The 18210-nt window shown below is 37.9% G+C and overlaps 1 protein-coding gene across 2 annotated transcripts in view; it reads right to left on the reverse strand.

The window, feature by feature from the left end:
• Positions 1-309: 309 nt before the first annotated feature.
• Positions 310-18210, reverse strand: part of LOC122787353 (calcium/calmodulin-dependent protein kinase type IV-like) — a 632731-nt gene continuing 614830 nt past the window's right edge. For both annotated transcript variants that reach the window (XM_044054009.1, XM_044054010.1), the window contains 2 exons: positions 14782-14934; positions 310-1684 (listed from right to left, as the gene is read on the reverse strand). In XM_044054009.1, coding sequence (XP_043909944.1) covers positions 1403-1684; positions 14782-14934 — 435 coding nt within the window. In that variant the 3' untranslated portion in view covers positions 310-1402. The remainder of the gene's footprint in view (positions 1685-14781; positions 14935-18210) is intronic.

Below are 18210 nucleotides of genomic sequence, written 5' to 3' on the forward strand. Positions count from 1 at the left end.
TTTTTCTGACATCGGACTGTGGCAAGAAAAGGTTCCCCAATGGGGTACTTAGCTTTGAAGACTTCGGACTGAAACTCAATTCGAAAATCTCAGGTGTCAGCCGACTGGCACTTGTGAACTGGTTCTGCTTTGGGCACCACGCGGCAAGAAAGACTGGGGAAAATGGCGTCGGATGCCTTTGATATACCCCTGGCACCCTGACATCAGGGAGGAAGCGACAGCAACCGATGCCGGACCAAGACTTTGGAATTCTGGCCAACTGCAGGACCACCTGACGGCAGGATAACCCAAGTGTGATGACTGCAGCAGGGTAACACGAGGAACATCAACATTCTATTAGTATGTCGTTCACTCACTCATAGGCCCTGAGGATCATCTGTTATCTCCAAGGCACTGGGTGAAGGCAGGTAGATATCATACAAGTAGAGCTGTTTGTTAATATTTTTTAGGGGGCTACACTGGACAAAAAACACAGCCACTAATGGAATACAGTACACCAATACACAAGACTGAAAAGGATCTGCTGACCAGCCCACCTACCCAACTGTCGAATATAATTAATAAATAAACTGAAAAGATCTAGTCAGGCTTATTCCCATACAGAAAACAATATGATGTACAAAAATATAGAGACCGGTCCTTAGGAGTTGTTTATACATAATTATATTAATATAAATCCACTTATGACTGACTTAATGATTATCTCCTCAAGTTTGAGGCATTCCTGAAAGTGATAAGACAATGCACAGCACCAATAGGTTTTCTTTTCTGATGATTATGTAAATATAAATTTATGCTAGGATTCAATCTCCCATTTAATTCCGCAGTGACACCTGCAGGAGTCCAGTCCTGCCTAGTAATATGAAATAAGATAAACGAAATTATGGAAATGCTGCACAAGTTAAAGAATTATTTGACAATATCTTGAAATACCAAATGTTTACACTGACAGGAACAAAATGCACCCATTACTTAAAAATGATCTAGGATAATGTTCTATCTTGCACAAGTATCTGACTCAGTTCTACTTTTTGCTCCATGCAGAGATGTTAGTTATGGTACGGTACAAAACACGATAAGCACGATACATGGCAAAGGGCACAAGCTCATGCAGGTCATCTTCCACACTGTCTACAAAATAAAAATAAGAATCTTCTTTCAGATGACAACATTCTCAAAAGCTAATTCTGATTTCCTCTACAGCCTCTATTTTACGCATACCCTCCAGATGTAGCAGTGAGGTAACACTCAAACCAAAACACATTCTAGCTAATACAGACTTTATGTTGGTCACATTAAATAGTGATGAATCAGGTTACCTATATTTAAGGCAAACTGATCAGTCTACTTCAATGGTACCGTTGCATTCATTATTTATCAATCATATCAAACTTCCATTGTCCTAAATGGGGTTATCTGTTAAATTATGTTTAGTATTGGCTGTGAAACTGACCCCATTAATCCCAGTCTGGGAATCTACAGTATATGACTGTATGACTGTCTGATCACTTGTATTGGGCACAGTATCACAGCTGCAATGGGCACTGTTCTCTGGATATGACAAGTTGGAGTACTCTTCTCCATCAGCAGGTTTGGAACTCTCCATCATCCTTTCATTCCTGGATCCATCATAGTGCCCATGGCTACCAAGGCGACTAGAAGCTACAACGGCCTTCACGGCAGCCTGTATAAAGATACGAAGGATAGTAGTAGTTCATATTCAAAAGCTATAAAATCTACATGCTTAATTCAAATCAGTAACATTCCTGCATCTTATTAAAAAAGACACTTTCTGCATCTTCAATAAAAATGATGTTTAAGAGAACTTCAGCTTATATTATGATTAGGTGTCAAGAGCTACATACATTACATCAATGTGACCTCTTGTTGTAGGTATTAATTACAGTACTTTGGTTCCTGGTTTGATGGTCAGGATACACAGTCGGAGTATGATCTGCACCACTGCCACCAATAAATAAGTTAAGACAGGCTTATAATTCCCCCTGATGCCACTAATTAATATATTACAAGACAGGAATATGATTGAAAAATCCAAGTTTTTTTATTTTCTGTCAGTCAGAATTTGGATGTAATCATCCTGTTTACAGTATTATGTAGCTCTGTAGAAAGTTGCAGTCCATTTATGGCAATAATATTTGAATGCAAGTTAAAGCAGTTCTGATGATACTCAGCCTCAAATAGGTTTTTAATAATTCTCATCCAAGTCAGAAATAATACCACACCAAGAGCACATATTTTTCTGACTTACTACTCATCAGTACACTTCACTGCTGAGACACACATGAGTTGCCCTTATAAGCTACTGCAGAAGCATGCACAACAAAACTGAATCCTTACAAGCTTAAATCACTGATCATAATGTAAAGGTCAGAGTCCAAAAGATTCCATGTCCAAGTCTGAAAAAAAGACTGAGATTTGAGCAATATATACAGTGATAAGAAATTGTGGAGCTGTGCATGTGATTCGGAAAAATAATTGGATACATCATGCCATAGGACTTTGAAATTTTACACTGACATTGAAAACCAATATTGCCCTTTTAACTGAATAGGCCTTCTTGGTATAGCTGGTGCTCCACTGTATGCTAGTACTACTATTACAAGGTGGAAAGACAATATGCCTGTAGTACCGGTTCTGGCATACAGGTGTAGCTTTCTACAGGCTGCATGATATTTGGTTAGGTTAACCAAGAGGCATACATGGTCACTGTGTTTTGTGAGTCTTCCGCTCCATACACAGGAGTTGCCTCAAAACTGCTTTGCTTGGTGAACTCAAACAACATTTTATTGACACAGCCCCATAACATGCTCCACAGTGTTTTCAGACATGACAATACATCCATGAAAGCTCATTTACCTGTCATGCGTTATCATCTGTGACCTACAGAAGGGGGAGTGAAGTCAATCAATTCTGGAGGAGTCAGGTGACTACTAGGCACATAAGTAAATGGATAATGAGCTTCATATGAGGATAGACCTTTTACCAGAATTTAAAAGGAGAACCAATTCTATAACAGTTTAAGAAAAATAATGCAGAACTGAGCTCAGTTCTTACTGATAACAGCTTATGCACTGGACAGCTTTGGGAGGAAGGTTTATGCTTCAGCTAACCTTGTCATCAAAGACTGTAACTACCTGACACAAGTGTAGTTTCAAACACTCTCTGAAGAGTGGATACTAGCTATTGTATAATCCTTACTTGACAATACTAAAATATGGAGAAAGTTACTTCTACTGTTGACAGGATGGGGGTCAACATGTCTCTATGTACTTAAGATTTAGTGGCTGCCTCTACAAGAGCAACTGCCATAGCAGCTGCAGGCAGAGTCGGGTTTGTTTAAGGAACCAGACATACATGGTTAATGTTTGCCTACTTTACAAGGAATGCTCAACTTGTCAATCCAGCTGATTGGAATGGGAGAGGAGGGAAGAGTTTTCAGATGTTTTCCATCGTGGCTTTACATTTTTACTGCCATCCTTAAACTGTTAAAAATTCCTTTCCAGAAAGTATTATAAACCACAGCATTATCTCTCACAATTGCTAAATGGAGAAATTAAATACTGAACACCTCAAAGAAGATTCTAGCAGGATACAACTTGTAAAGGCTACAGGCATTCCCCACATTTTGCTTGACAATCAGACTGTGAGTTTTTGATTACTGCCAAAATGACTTTTCTGGTTAGAGTATACAAGTGAGTGAAGTAATCAGTGTGAGTGTAGACGTATCACGAAAAAAATAGCTGGGTGGTAATGATTCAGCCCACCATCTTTGAATCCCGCTTGCACAAGCTTATTTCTGTTCTGTTCTCTTCTCTGCATGGGTCTTGTGCTTTTTACAGAGTCACAGTTATTACTTCTGGTTATTTATGTATTTATTTTTTGCATATCATTTGTGTCAGAAAAAACTAAAGAATTAATGCTTGTTAATGCAGGTTATATAAGGCAATCTTTACCAGTCCAAACCAGTCATAAGGAACTACCACTGGTTTGTGCAATGGGAACAAGCTGTTAAATGTGGCTGTTCTACTGTTACAAAGCGTGCTATATCTCACTGACAACTACAAACTTAATTTTTTTAAATGCCAAATCCATCCCCTTGGCCATTGGACACCAGTATTAAAGCTAAATAATGATCTTCATATCCACAGTGTAGTACACTTACACATTTATGTCCTGCTGCCTTTTTGTTTGCTGCAGGCCTGACTTTTTTAACCTCTGCTAATTTCTGAACCTGTGCCACAATATGTTAAAAAACGAACACAAAAATTAAGGGTCATGTGCCACTTACATGTATGTATGTCAAATATATATATATATTTTTTCCACACACATACACACACACACACATATATATATACAGACACACTCACACACACATACACACACACACACATATATATATATATATATATATATATATATATATATATATATATATATATATATATATATATATATATATATATATATATATATATATATATATATATATATATATGTGTATATATATATATATATATATATATATATATACATATATATATATATATATATATACATATATATACATATATATACTACCTTGCAAAAAAATTATGTGCTAGAGTTTCTTGGTATAGTTGAATAGTTTAGAACTATTCATGCTACAGAAGCAAAGTACTTAATATCTTGAAGGCTTTTTCTTTCAGCAGACAAGTTTTAAAAATGATCTTTTTAAATTCCTTAACAGTATGGAATAAAGACAAAAAAAACAAAAAAACAAAAATACGGCTGTTAACTTCCTATGAGGGTACTACCTTTTTTTAAACAAGAAACATCTTTATTAAATTAACATGTATGAGATAGGCAATCTTACATTTATATAAATGAAAATAAACCGTACAGACAAAATATGAGTTGCAAACATTATACTTTACAGACCACGCTGACACAGCTGTAGCTGCAAACATTATGCATCACTTACTATATATGCAGTCACTGTCAGTCAAACATTACATAGTTCATTAAAATCTTGCCTTCTTTTAAACCTCAGTCCTCCTCTGCATGTATTGATCCCACAATTCCCATTCTTCCTACATCATTTGCTCTGACCCTTTTCTAAAGATCCTAATTTCTAGTTTTATTTCTGTTATTATCTTCGCTACTTCTACTAAAGTTGGTTTAGACTTTGATTTCCATTTTCTAGTAATTGCTTTTTTGGCCGCAATCATAATCGGACTCAGCAAAGCCTTACTCTGTCTAGGCAATTCCAATTCTGTATCATAGCTCAAAAAATCATTTCCTTAATTACACCAATTTGCTCACCCTGTATCTGTGACAGAGCAGTCTGTAGGGAATCTTTAAAGTCTGCCAACTCATTACACTCCCTGACAATGTGATTCCAATTACCTCTTTCTTCCCAATCATACCTCCAACTTCTACTTGGAGTATAAAAATATCTATGTAAACACTTCCAAAGCAAAGATCTTAAATCTTCTATACTTTACTGCATATTTGGGAGACATACATATATTCCCCCATTGTTTCTTTGTGAATTGCTTATCCAGTCTGTCTTTCCAATCCTTTCTATCCTACTCTGATTGATTCTTGTAGTTATCATGCAATATTTAATATGTTTTACTAACTATTCCTTTCTTAATGGCAACTTCTGTTCTAGATTTTACTAAAAACTCTACGAGTGCTGGTCTTTCATTTTAGCCCCCCCTCCATTTTTTTATCTTTGCCTATACTCTGGTATCAATTTTGATAGGGAAGGCAATCTCTAACCTGCAGTCCAAATAAGTTCTTGGCGTCTTCCCATTCCATTACCTTTCCCTCTCTAATTATTTATTCCCAATACCTTGGTTTCTTTGCCAGTTTTCTCGAATAAATTCCAGCCCCCTCTTGCCTATTGCCTGTATCCCTAATTGCAGTCACCCCTATCGGCAGAATCTCCTTTCTCCATTGCTGTGTTGGCTTAGTTCTTAGAATACTTGCTGCTACTTCATGAATATAATATTCTGTATGATTATTGTTATCTTTAAAGGTCTGCGTACAAAATCCCAGTCTCTCCTTTTTTCTTGAGCTTTCCCCATTTCATCTATTTCATCATCATCATCTCTTTCCACTTTGAATTATAGTTTTCTGCTTGTGCTCTGTAAGGGTGCCTTAACTGTGTTGTTCTGAAATACCCCTTCAAATTGGGTAATCCCAATCTACCTTGTTCTACTGGAAGTCTCCTCTGGTTGATAAAAAATGTGCCTGACCTATATAAAGATTAAAGGGACTAAAAACATTTTAACCGATCTTATCTTACTATCAATATCCATATAACAGAGCTTCCAGTTTCTCAGTTTTTGTATTATCTTTTTGTTTAGTCTTTTCCCACATATCCTTAGCTGTCACACAGGAATAATTTTTAATCCATATTCCTAAGTACTTGATTTTATCATGTCCACATAAGTATGGCTATTGCTGAACCAATTTGTATGTGGGTACATAATTTACCAGTACTGCCTTTGTTTTAGCTTCATTAATTTTGTACCCAGAAAAGATTTGAAACTCTCTCAATATGTTTCTCAACACTGTAATGTCCCTTTCTGGTTTTGTCAGGTATAAAATAATGTCATCTGCAAACACAGCCAGCTTTTCTTGACTAACATAACAATTATATCCTTGAATTTCTGTGTCCCTTATTTTCTTTGTCAGTGGTTCTAAATATAATGCAAATGACAAAGTGGAGAGAGGACAGCCCTGCCTGGTTCCTCTGCTCAAGTACAGATTATCAAAGAGGACTCCACTCACATTAATTTTCACCTCTGATCCCTCATATACCCTTTTAATCAACCTTATAATTTTATCAGGAAATGCAAATGCTTCCATTGCTCTGCTCATAACGTCTCAGCTCAATCTGCCAAATACTTTCTCCGCATCAAGACCCATCAACAGCAGTGGTATTTTCTTACATTCTACTTCCATGGATTATCAGTGCTCTGTTAATGTTGTCAAATGTTTGCCACCCCTCTAAAAAAAACACATGATCCATATTTATCAATTTTGGCACCATTTTTACCATGCTTTAACCATTATAGACATAAACACTGTATAATCATGGTTTAGTATTGAAATGGGCCTGTATGAAGCTGGATCTGATGGATCTTTGCCCTCTTTAGGTATTACAGCTACCACTGCTTTCTTCCAGGATGTTGTTACTTCTCCTCTTAAAATACTGTTAAACAAAACCTTCCAGATCTTTATCATTTTTCCTTCCTAGCTTCCAAACTTCCACAGGAATACCATCTGTTCCTGGGGACTTTCATGTAGATTGGTTATACACCACCATTTTTATCTCATCTCCTCCTATCCTAACCATTAGTAATTGAGCCTCCTCTACTTCTAACATTGGCATATTTAATTCTTCCATAAACATTTCCATTTGTACCATTTCTTGATTTCCATATTTCTCTGCTTTATGCAGACTTTCATAGAATTTCCAAAATATTTATAATACTTCAACAGGATCCCTTGTTATCTTCCTAGTTATAGGCTCCCTAAGCCCGGTGACAGATCTTTCTACTTTCTGTTGCCTGGGTCATTGTGCTAAAAGTTTTTGTGCTCTAGAATTATTATCAAAAACAGTTGTTGAACAGCAATCTTTCTAAACTCATGCATATTACTGAAGTAATTTCTTATTTTCTGTTTACCATTCTGTAGTTGCTCCTCTTCATGTTCTGTGAGATTCTCCCTATTTTGCAACCCTTTAACATTTGTCATTCCCTCTAAATAATTATTACTACTTAACCTGATCTCCACTTCTTTTATTCCCACCATGTTTTTAATCTCCACTTTAATTTTATCCAACTCTACAACAATATTTTCAGAAGAAATTTGGATCTTCTGTAATAGCTCCTAAGCAATTTCTACTACCCATTCCTTAAATTCCTTTCTTTTCAACAGATAGGTGGGGTAGCACCAGTGTCTCATTCTTATTTCATTACCCTATGCTTTTATTTTAGTTATTAATGATGCATGATCTAAAATAGTTACTGGGTGCATAACAAGACCTTCAATTAAGAGCACATGTTCTTTGAAATATAAATTTTGTCTAGCCTTGCCCAGTTTTTGCATACTGAGGAATAATATGTAAATTCACATTGAATTCACATCTTCCATGCCAAATATTATCTTAAATTTCTTTAAAAATCTACCCTCCTTTGTTATACTTTCCCTACTGGGTCCACCAGACACATCTTCACTTTTGCAAATCAAATTCCATTCCACACCTGTAAGTAATATTCCTTGCTGAAAGCTGATTATTTCTCCCAGAATTTTCTTAAGCTGTATTATAGCATTTTTAGTGAAATATAAATACATGCCAGTGTAATCCTCCTCCTTTGCCAGTAGCCTTTCAGTACTACAAATCTACCATTATTGTCTTTTTATCCTCTTATATTACTTTTGGAGCTCCTCTTGCAATTAATAGCAATATTTTTTCCTTTGTCTCAGGTATTCCACTGAATAACTATCCCAAAAACCTTTCTTTATCAAATCCACACACTTAGTTCTTTCCAAGTGTGTCTTCTGTAGCAAAGCCATTTGCACTCTACATTTTTAATACAGTTCATTACTCTTTTTTTCAGTTCTGTGAGACTATTAATGTTTAAAGACATCACAGAAAGCAACATATTCTTGAGAAATTATTATTCCCACCTTTTATGTATAACAGCTTTTTTGTTAAATTTCTAGTTCCAGCTTTTGTGTTACATGCATGTGCTGTTTGGCAGGTTAATCTTTTATACAGTTGTTTCTTGTCATCTCCATTTGAGCCTATGTCACTGTAATGAGAAAGTAGGGCAGTGGATCTGTAACATATGTCAGCATAGCTAGCTGGAGTTTTGTAAAGAATTATATGTCATTTGTATATCAAACTGTTTTGTACAGATGCTTGTGTTGAAAATGTATATGTAAAGCTGCTTGTGTTAAATATGTACCAACAGTGGGTCCTACTGAACAGAAAAGAAATACACCTGTATCTCAGACTGTATTGTAACTGACACAAATATATTGTAACAGAGGATACTAGAAGAGAAGAGGTTAATCTCAGGCTACCTGACTTTGAAAAATAGTCTGAAATTAAATTACCTGGTTTAGGCCACAAAGATTGTATCCCACAATTCTGACTTCAGCCAGAGAGAACATTTTTGTGAAAACCAGGACGAGGAATCCTACTGTATTGTGCCTAGGCCTGAACTAATTCCTATCCTGGAAGGGTGGAAGTTTTGAAATGGCTTCATAGCTTTCAGATGGAATAACACATCTCACAGTTAAGTTGGATCATAAAATCTCCATAACTCTGAAACCAATATCCTGAATTTAAGGACTTCAAATGGGCAAACTTCATACAATTACCTAATGAACAAAATTCACTTAAGACAGCACCAGCTTGGATGCTGACACACCAGTCAGCACAAAAGAGGACTTCTATGCCCACTTAGACAAATAGATAGAATTAACGGTCTCAACCAGAACAAAATTTGAGAAATTTGAAAACAAACTGCCCTTGTGGCTGACAAATATAAATAAATTTACAAAATCCTTATTCAGTAAATCCAAAACTCATTATAACAAGGACAGTAAAAAATTACTGGGGAACTAAAAAATACCATTAGGACTAGTAAAGAAGCCAATGAATGTAGACTAACTTCTGCATAGGAAATACAAGACAAAAATGAGTCCTGTGACCATTTTTCTTGCCAGTACCCACTAAATGACTGAACCTTCTCTCTTGAGGAGGGCCAGACCAGTAAAGCCAGAGATAAACTGGTGAATATCCATCCAGTCATCCAATTCCTGTCTGAAGGAATGCAATGTATCACACTGCTTAATTTGCATTCTGAGTCTATTTCAGAGTTAAGGGAGCCACTGTGTTCTGTACATTTAGATCTCATGTTCTAGTATTTATGTTTTTTTTTAATTTGCAGAGGTACAAAATATCATGGACTACTGGAACCCTAATGGCTCATAAGACAAGGTACTTAGTAAAGGGATGGTACTTCCAGTCTTTTCTGGTAACTTACATTTTTAAGCCAGTAAGGATCGTAGTTAGGAACCTCTGAGGTGTTTCTAGCTGTTTGATGTATTTAGTGAGGTACATCCCTAAGGTCAATAACTGGCCTAAGCACTGCTGAATATAATGGCACAAAGACCTTTTTGGATCTGGAAAATATCCCCTTGGTGATCAACTCTGCTAAGCTGAAGGACTTTCTGATTATTGTTATTACATGATGATCAAAGAAGATGGAATTATCAATCCATGTACCAAGGTGTCTAACAACATTCTCATTTTGGAGTGTGGTATTGTCTGTCATATACTGGAGGGAGGGATACCTTACCAAATGTGACTATTACCATTTTTAGGATTTAAGCTCATTAACAGCACATCAGGTGTTTACAACTATAAGTTCTTGGTGCAGGGCCTGGGTGTCAGACGGTGGCTTGACAATGATCCCCAATTTGCATTACTCCACAATTTTGACTAAGCAGAGGTAAGTCACTCTGGTGATGTAGATAGATAAAGCCATAGCTACAGCCTATTTGACCTGGGTTCATATAGTGGCTTGGGTCACTGATAATGTCGGAAAGGATGGGATCCTGGGGGGGGGGGGTAGATGTGACTGCATGGGCACACAAATTTATTAGAGCTTTCTGGTGGAGGTTGAGAAGACAATTGCTATGTACTACACCTGATGGGTTGGTTAGTTTGCAGACATCAGCTCCTAGTGGAAGCAGGGTGCAGTTTGGCATAGTCTGCCCACTGCAACAGCCCCACAAAGGTTGTCAAGGCACATGTCAGAGAAGTAACAAAGGGTAGGCTTAAAGATGGAGAAATAAACTGGCTGGAAGACAGACAGCATGATCCCCACTAGGATGCCCTCACTGACCCTGGCTATAAAATCCAGTATTAGTCTGTGAGTGAAATGGAGTAGCCAGTGGACTCAGTGAACCCAGTGATGGATTTGGGGCATTGGGACAGCTGTCAGGATGAAAGTAAGGGGAGAAAGTGTAAAAAATAAATAAAAACTTGGTTAGCCAGAGGTCATGGTTTGTGGTCTGTAGGTTGGAATAGTAAGTTTCAAACAAAAGAAGCCTCCAGCACAGAGCCCTGTGAAACACCACTGGTTAATTTTGTACTCTTTGAGGCATCTGCTACCTGCAGAGTATGCATTCTGAGCCTTAGCCAGTTTGCTATCTGCACTACCACAAACAGATCTATTTGAAATGTATTTAACTTGCTATGCTAGCAAGGGGTATAGTGTCAAAGGCCTTGACCAGCCGAAGGTATACCATGCCTACAGTATGGCTGCTGTTAACAGTGCTTGTTACTTTTTCAAAGAAGTTAAATAGATTCATTAAACGGGCTCTATCCTTAACAAAGCCAAACTGTTGCAGGCCTAGCCAGGTTAGACTTTTTTTATGTCACAGTTAAACAGGTCAGTTATAATGTGCTCCATGGCTTTGCAGATAAGACTTGTCAGAGTGGGGTCTATATTAATTCACTGAATGAAAACATCGTCAATCAACATTTCATTGCACCCCATACACCCCGCTAATTATATATATACCAATTCGGAGATCACACTATAGTGGTGAAAGGCCAAATTTCCTGATCCCTACTGTAATGAAATCTGAGTCAGAATGGGTCAATGAATGGCATTTCCAATGAAATGTTGTTTGATGTTTTAACTCGATTAAATAATAGAGAGTAGTGAGAGTAATGGGCTTGTAATTCCAAAGGTCAGTGGTTGGATTCCCTTTGTGGAGTGGCACTACTATTGCAGTGCACAAAACTTCAAGGATGAAGTCAGTGGATAAACTCAAGTTGAATAGTTTAAGGACATGCTCTGCCAGGGCTTGCTCGGTACTTTATTATCAGGTTCCATGGAGGATGTATTTTCAATGTTTAAGAGCACCTTTAGGGCATCTTAGTGATGAATAGGGGACTCTGAGGGCTTTGGGGATAAGTGGGCTTTGAATAGTTCTTTCTAAGGTGAAGTTGTTACTGAATTTGCTAGCCAGTATGCTGGCAATGTCTACTGGCTCAGAGTTGGTAGTGCTATGTTGCATAAGTTTTGAGCAAAGTCGGGTGTTATTTTTCAGTTTCCTTATGTAAATAAAGAAGGATATGTAGCTGTGCTTGGCTTCAGATGTTAACCTAAGTTCATGCACTGCCTTAGTATTTCTAATAGGTCCCTTAGATCTGAACACTTTAAGGAGTTTTTTTCCCTTTTATTTTAGATTTTACTTATATTAGTGGACCACCTGGGCAGTTTGCTTTTAAACTTCCCATTCTATGCATTTATCTAAGTGTACTAATTGGTTCTCTGACACAGAGTAGCTGATGCTTGGAATAGACTACCAAATTACATTAAACCAAGTACTAGTTTAGATATTTTTAAAAACAGCTTGGACATTTACTATGGGAACAAGTGTTTTGGCATATTGGCAAGCTAGAAGGGCTTTAATGTCCATGCTTGAAACATTTGTATGTATGTATGTATGTATGTAAGTGGGCATACTTTTTTTGTGTAGCTTCCTGCTAAGGTAATGTCTAGAGTGATTTTGGAATAAGTGCACATCTGAAATCCTTGAATTCTGACACTGGTATCTTCGCGTTAAGCGGTTTGAATAGTGAATGCCACTAATGTATGATCTAGCTTAACTGGGGAAGGAGATATGGGCAATAGCTATGTTAGGAAACTTAGGGACAATATATAGCAATGCTCAGAACAGAAGAATCCTAACTGGGCACCTCCTACTCTGACCCAAAAGGTATTACCAGTATACTGTTGAACAAGTTTAGTGCAAGCTGCACCCTTGAAACATTCAACTGAACTCCACATATCCAAGAATCCCTTACACTCCCTGTAATCATGAAGGAACATGTTCTGAAGGTGCTATTAAAGACTAAAAGTACTACCTCCATGGGACCTGCCAACATATCTGGATAGTTAAACAGTGCCGAACATGCCTTTGCTGAACTTCTCCTCAGACTATTTAACCTGCATATTATCATTTTTGTACTATTTTTCTATTATTTTTGTTTAAATACTTCCATATAAATATTTTCATCTTTCTGTAAGCTTGAGCTTTTCTCCTTGGGTGTCCACTGAAAACGGGCCATATGGCTCAGTTGAACTAACCCTGTTAACAAATATCAAATAAAAATAATAATGTAAGCTTAGCCAGGATGTATTCTTGAATTATGTTGTAGCAGTGGTGATGCCCCTGCAGAAGGGTGACCCCACCACAGACCCTAATAATTAAAGACTAATCAGTCTCGTGAGCTGCTCTGCAAAGCTACAGAATGTATGTATTATAACTGATATCAAATTATGCTATCACAAATATCATTAGGTAGACCCTCAACAGTTTTGGCTTCCTCAAAGTGGGATCCCGCCTATTAAATCTACTTAACTTCTTTGAAATGGTCATTCAATCTGTTGACTGTGTTCATGCTGCTCATACAATGTATCTTGACCTGGCCAAAGCATTTGACATTGTTTCTCATGCGAGCATTGTAAGTTAAATGCTTTAAAAATAGATCCTTATGTGGTAAGATGGCTAGCAAACTGGCTTAAAGACATAACCCATGTGGTGTGTATTGCAAGAAGGTAATCAATTAAGTCCCTCGGGGCTCTGGACAGGGACCCCTCCTTTTCAGTAATTACTTCTGTGAATTCCAAACTGAGAACAGCTACTGTAAAGATTCCCTCAGACAACTGTACTCTTCAGAAAGAACTTAACCTTAGTTAATACCTAATCTAATCAAAATGGGGTCAAATTAATTGCAACAAATTGTAGATTTTCATCTGGCAACCCCCCCCCCCCCTTCTAAACATATAGTACAGATAATACTCTACTAAAAAATGAAAATGTAGTCTGAGACCTGAGCTGACTGTTCCCTCTCCTTCAATCATCTGGCAGTTGTAGTTGGAAAATCCTACTTAGACAAGATTATACCATACAGATCTAAAGAGGTCACGAGTCCATTATATTCAGCACTGATTAGAATGATTACAGAATTCACTATCCTCTTTCAGTGGTACCCATTTGACATATCAAACAACTAGAGATGACCTGTGAGTTTCTAAAAAGATTTTAGGTTTAAAGTCCCTAAGCTACTCAGAGAGGCTAGAAGCTCAATCCCTTTACTCAGCATCTTACAGACTGTTGAGGGGTGAATTGCATCTCGCCTACTGCACCCTTTAGAGACCCTGTTGTCCTTCATCGTCAATATACCTGCAAGTCTAACAGCTTAGCAAACACTGGAACCTGAGCCCCAAATTTTCACCAGCAGATAAACAGAATACAATGGAGAGAGATTCATTATGCAGTACCACCCCATTTTCTGGAATAAGTTAACACTGCAAGTTAATCAGTGTGATACACTATCATCCTACAAACAGAACTAGATGGGTACCCTCAAATTTAACTCCGTTCTAACTGGCTTAGTCCTCCTTGAGAAGGTGGTGCAGTTTGAGGGTGGATATTTGCAAGACGTTGATGGCTATGAGACTAAATTGCTTTGAAACTCCCATAAAACCTATGGTATAGTGCTTTGGACAGAAACTTTCCCAGCAACACATTATTTGCAAGCTAATCCTAACATTAACCCAGCCTCTGCCCCAACCCCAAACCTACACACTGGGATGCTATCTTTAACAGCAGTATTAAAGACACACACGTATGTATGCTTGCATAAAGATAACAAGTGGAACGTACCTTCAGCTTGCGCCGAGCATTAAACTCTTGCAGCTTCTTCTGTGTGCTGTCCATATGGGCAAAGTTGGCTGCAGTCCCTCGCACCCATGGATGCTGCAAAGCTTGATGTACTGTCATCCTTTTCTGTGCATCTAAAACAATCAACTTGCAAACCTAGAATTCAGAAACAGGAGAGAGGAAAGATCTATATTTGATGGTCTAAAATCTTTCTAAAGTTCTAAGTTCCCCACCTCTCATATCCCTCCCTTCAAAAAAAAGTCTGATGTGGCAATACTTCAAAGGGACTCTACAATGTCTCTGGTGTTCAAGTTTTCCAAGAGAAATGATTTCAAATTATCAGTTTGCTCTTGTTGAAACCTCATAATTCCAAACATACAAGGAGTTTTTAAGGTCAAAGCAGCATTACTAACTCCCTAACATTTCATATTATTACTAAACTTTTATCTTTGCAAGTAAAATAAATTATACCAGCTCAGTTCTTCTGTCAGCAGCCTGTGCAGTCTGGCTTGTTTTCTGAATGCCAAAAACCTTCTCATTTGGAATGAATGTGCTTATGCTTCTTCATTAAGAAGGTTGATGTATCCAGGTGGCTTCATACTCCACATTCTCTTTTTCAGCCACTCTGTGTCAATCCTCCCTTATATTATATCCTCCCATCCTAACGGTTTGTGCCAATGAAGGCAAATGACATGTCAGAATGGCAAATGGCAGCATTGCTCTGGTCCACCTAAAGCAGACCACCCTCAAAAAATTAACTTGTTTTAAATATTATATTCTGTTGGCCTATTTGGCCATCAATTTGTCATTCAACAAAGGGATTTTTTTAGGTATTTTCTAGAAAGTTTTAGCACTATGTTTATTGAAGAAGGCTTCATGCAGCAGGGATGACTGGGCAAACTATCATCCAATTTAAAATCTCCCTCATGACTAAAGTGATGTAAAATGTGACATCAGAGCCAAGGGAAGCCCATTTCCAGACCATAATGTCTTGGATAAATTCAATCCAGATTTTTACAATGCCAAAGTACTGAGGAGGTGGTTGATGAGCTCCTAAGAGTAAGAAATCAAAGGTAGATGCTGGTATGCATTTCCTCTTAAAATTACTTGATTCCAAGGCCCACATAGTACTGAAAGAATGCTTGAATTCCCTCTGAGGTCTGTTAGGAATGGTTTAAAATTGGATCAGATCACTCGTGCCTCTGGATTTTTATGTATTGATAAATATGATCTTCCATATGGTGTCCTTGTAGTTATATATTGTCCCTAATACTTTTTATTCTTGAAATATAAATTCTGTACAATTGAATGGCTCTTGGCTCATTTATACAAAGCAAAGTGCTTTCATTGAATAATCACACTTTTATGAGCTGTTTAAGGTACACTCTATATCTTTAAGTTTATTTAACTCTCTTACTGTGGTTTTACATTAGGAGGACTGGGATTATTCATCTCGTTGCTGTAGGTGTTTACCTGGTCTTTCTGAGCTGGGAAACCCACAAAAGGGCTCTAAGTACTTTTTCTCTGCACTTCTCTTAGATACTGTGACTGTACTTCAGCAGTTAAAACAAACTGTGCTTGTTTGCTGCTGCTTTTCACTATATTTTACTCCTGCATTTGTTGCACTTTGACTGTATTTTATGCCAACTGCTGCTGTACTTAATTTAAGAAAAGATCTGTTTCTAGTGTTTTATTCTGCTGCTATTATTAATTCAAGAAAAACTGTGTTGTTTTTTAGACTGTTGCTTATTTGATTAAAAAAAATATATATCCTGCTTTTTTCTGTTCCATTGCACTTCTGTTGGCCATAGTATAGGCTGGATTCAGACCAGCTGAATTCAGTTCTGTTTGTAGATTGAACACTAAAAATCAGACATCTTTTTTGGAGAAGCCCCCCCCCCCCCCCCCGACAATACCCCTGTGGCAGGAGCATACAGTAGGACTATCTAATTGAAGGTTACTGGTTCAGGGCTCAGTTTGAGCTATTTCATTGGTGAAGGGCTCAGTTTGAGCTTTTTCACTGGTTTCTTTGTATTAGCTGCTTTGCTCTTGCTTGCATATACTGCACCACCATGCAGAGGGAGTAACTCTTGGCGGCTATAGATGCAAAAGTGCAAATAGAAGTATTTTCCCTTAGAAGCATCTGCTAACTAGCAGAGCAGTCCTTGAATAGCTCTCAGATATTCAGTGAACTAGCCAGCAGAGATTTTACCTCTTACCTATCAACATCAGACCCTATAGATCCCCTCTTTTATAGACCTCCTACTGTACACCCCATAGGTTAATCATTCTAATGTAGCTCCCTGCCTGACACCTCCATATTTTTCTCCTTATCTGCTGAGATACTAGGTTCAAACCTTGCATTATGGACTATCAGTTTCCCCCTGTTTCTCCTGCCAGCCTGGTGGACATATTTTTTTTTGAGGCAGTGTATCAACTGCTTCGTGTACACTGACATCCCCTTACTCCTAAACCACTCAAGTACAATTTGCAAGAGATGCTCCTACACTAAGAATCTGGAATCATTGCTCTCTCAAGACCAGAACAGCAACACTAAATAGGTTGTCAGCTCACACACCACGACTCCTATTCATAATATGCACCCAACACAAACCTTCATAGGCAGAGGTACTCTCCAGAAACCTACCTAAACACTAGAGACCTCCACAACACAAACATGCTATACCTAATACAACACCCAAAGCACCCAATACACATAAACACTTTCATCTGTGTCTCACCAAACAAGCCCTGAAGGCAATGCACAAGTGTTCCAAATGTTGTAGTTATAAGTGACTCTGTAGTGACACATACAGATGCCCCACTCACCAGGTTCAACAAGAAGGTTACAATCAGCTGCCTGTCTGGTGCAAGGATTCACCAGTTCACACATGCACTCAAGCTTTTCAGCAACACGTACTGTCATAGTTTAAGTTGGTCTGAGCAATGTGAGAAGTACCTCTCTGGGGTATATGAAGACAGACATGATTGAGCTCTCTGAACATGTGTACTAGGTGGGTATATCCCTAACTCTGAGCAGCAGTTTACCCTCGCCTAGGATGATACCACAATATAAATAGAAAATGACGGACTTCAATAATTGTCTTAGTTTCTGGTGTCATTCTAAGGGGATACAGTTCCTGTCAGTCTGGGACGACATGTTGGATGGACCATGCTGCTTTGCTAGAGATGGCCTTCACCTGGCACCTCTAGGCTTTCAGTTGCTGGCTAAGGCACTTGCCTCCCCTATAATGCCTTTTTGGGCAAGGTCACAACAACAAAATTCCTGACATGAAAATATCAAACACAAACAAACTAAGGGTCATGCTGCTAAATGCTAGTAGATTAAATCAGAAACTGCACTCTCTGAAAGCACTCCTCTCCATGGAAGATGCTGATGTCTGTGCAACAAAGAAATGTGGCTCAAGACTG

The sequence above is a fragment of the Protopterus annectens genome, chromosome 13.part0 (genome assembly GCF_019279795.1).
Source record: "Protopterus annectens isolate FY-2018-M chromosome 13.part0, PAN1.0, whole genome shotgun sequence".
In the NCBI taxonomy this organism is placed as follows: domain Eukaryota; kingdom Metazoa; phylum Chordata; order Ceratodontiformes; family Protopteridae; genus Protopterus; species Protopterus annectens.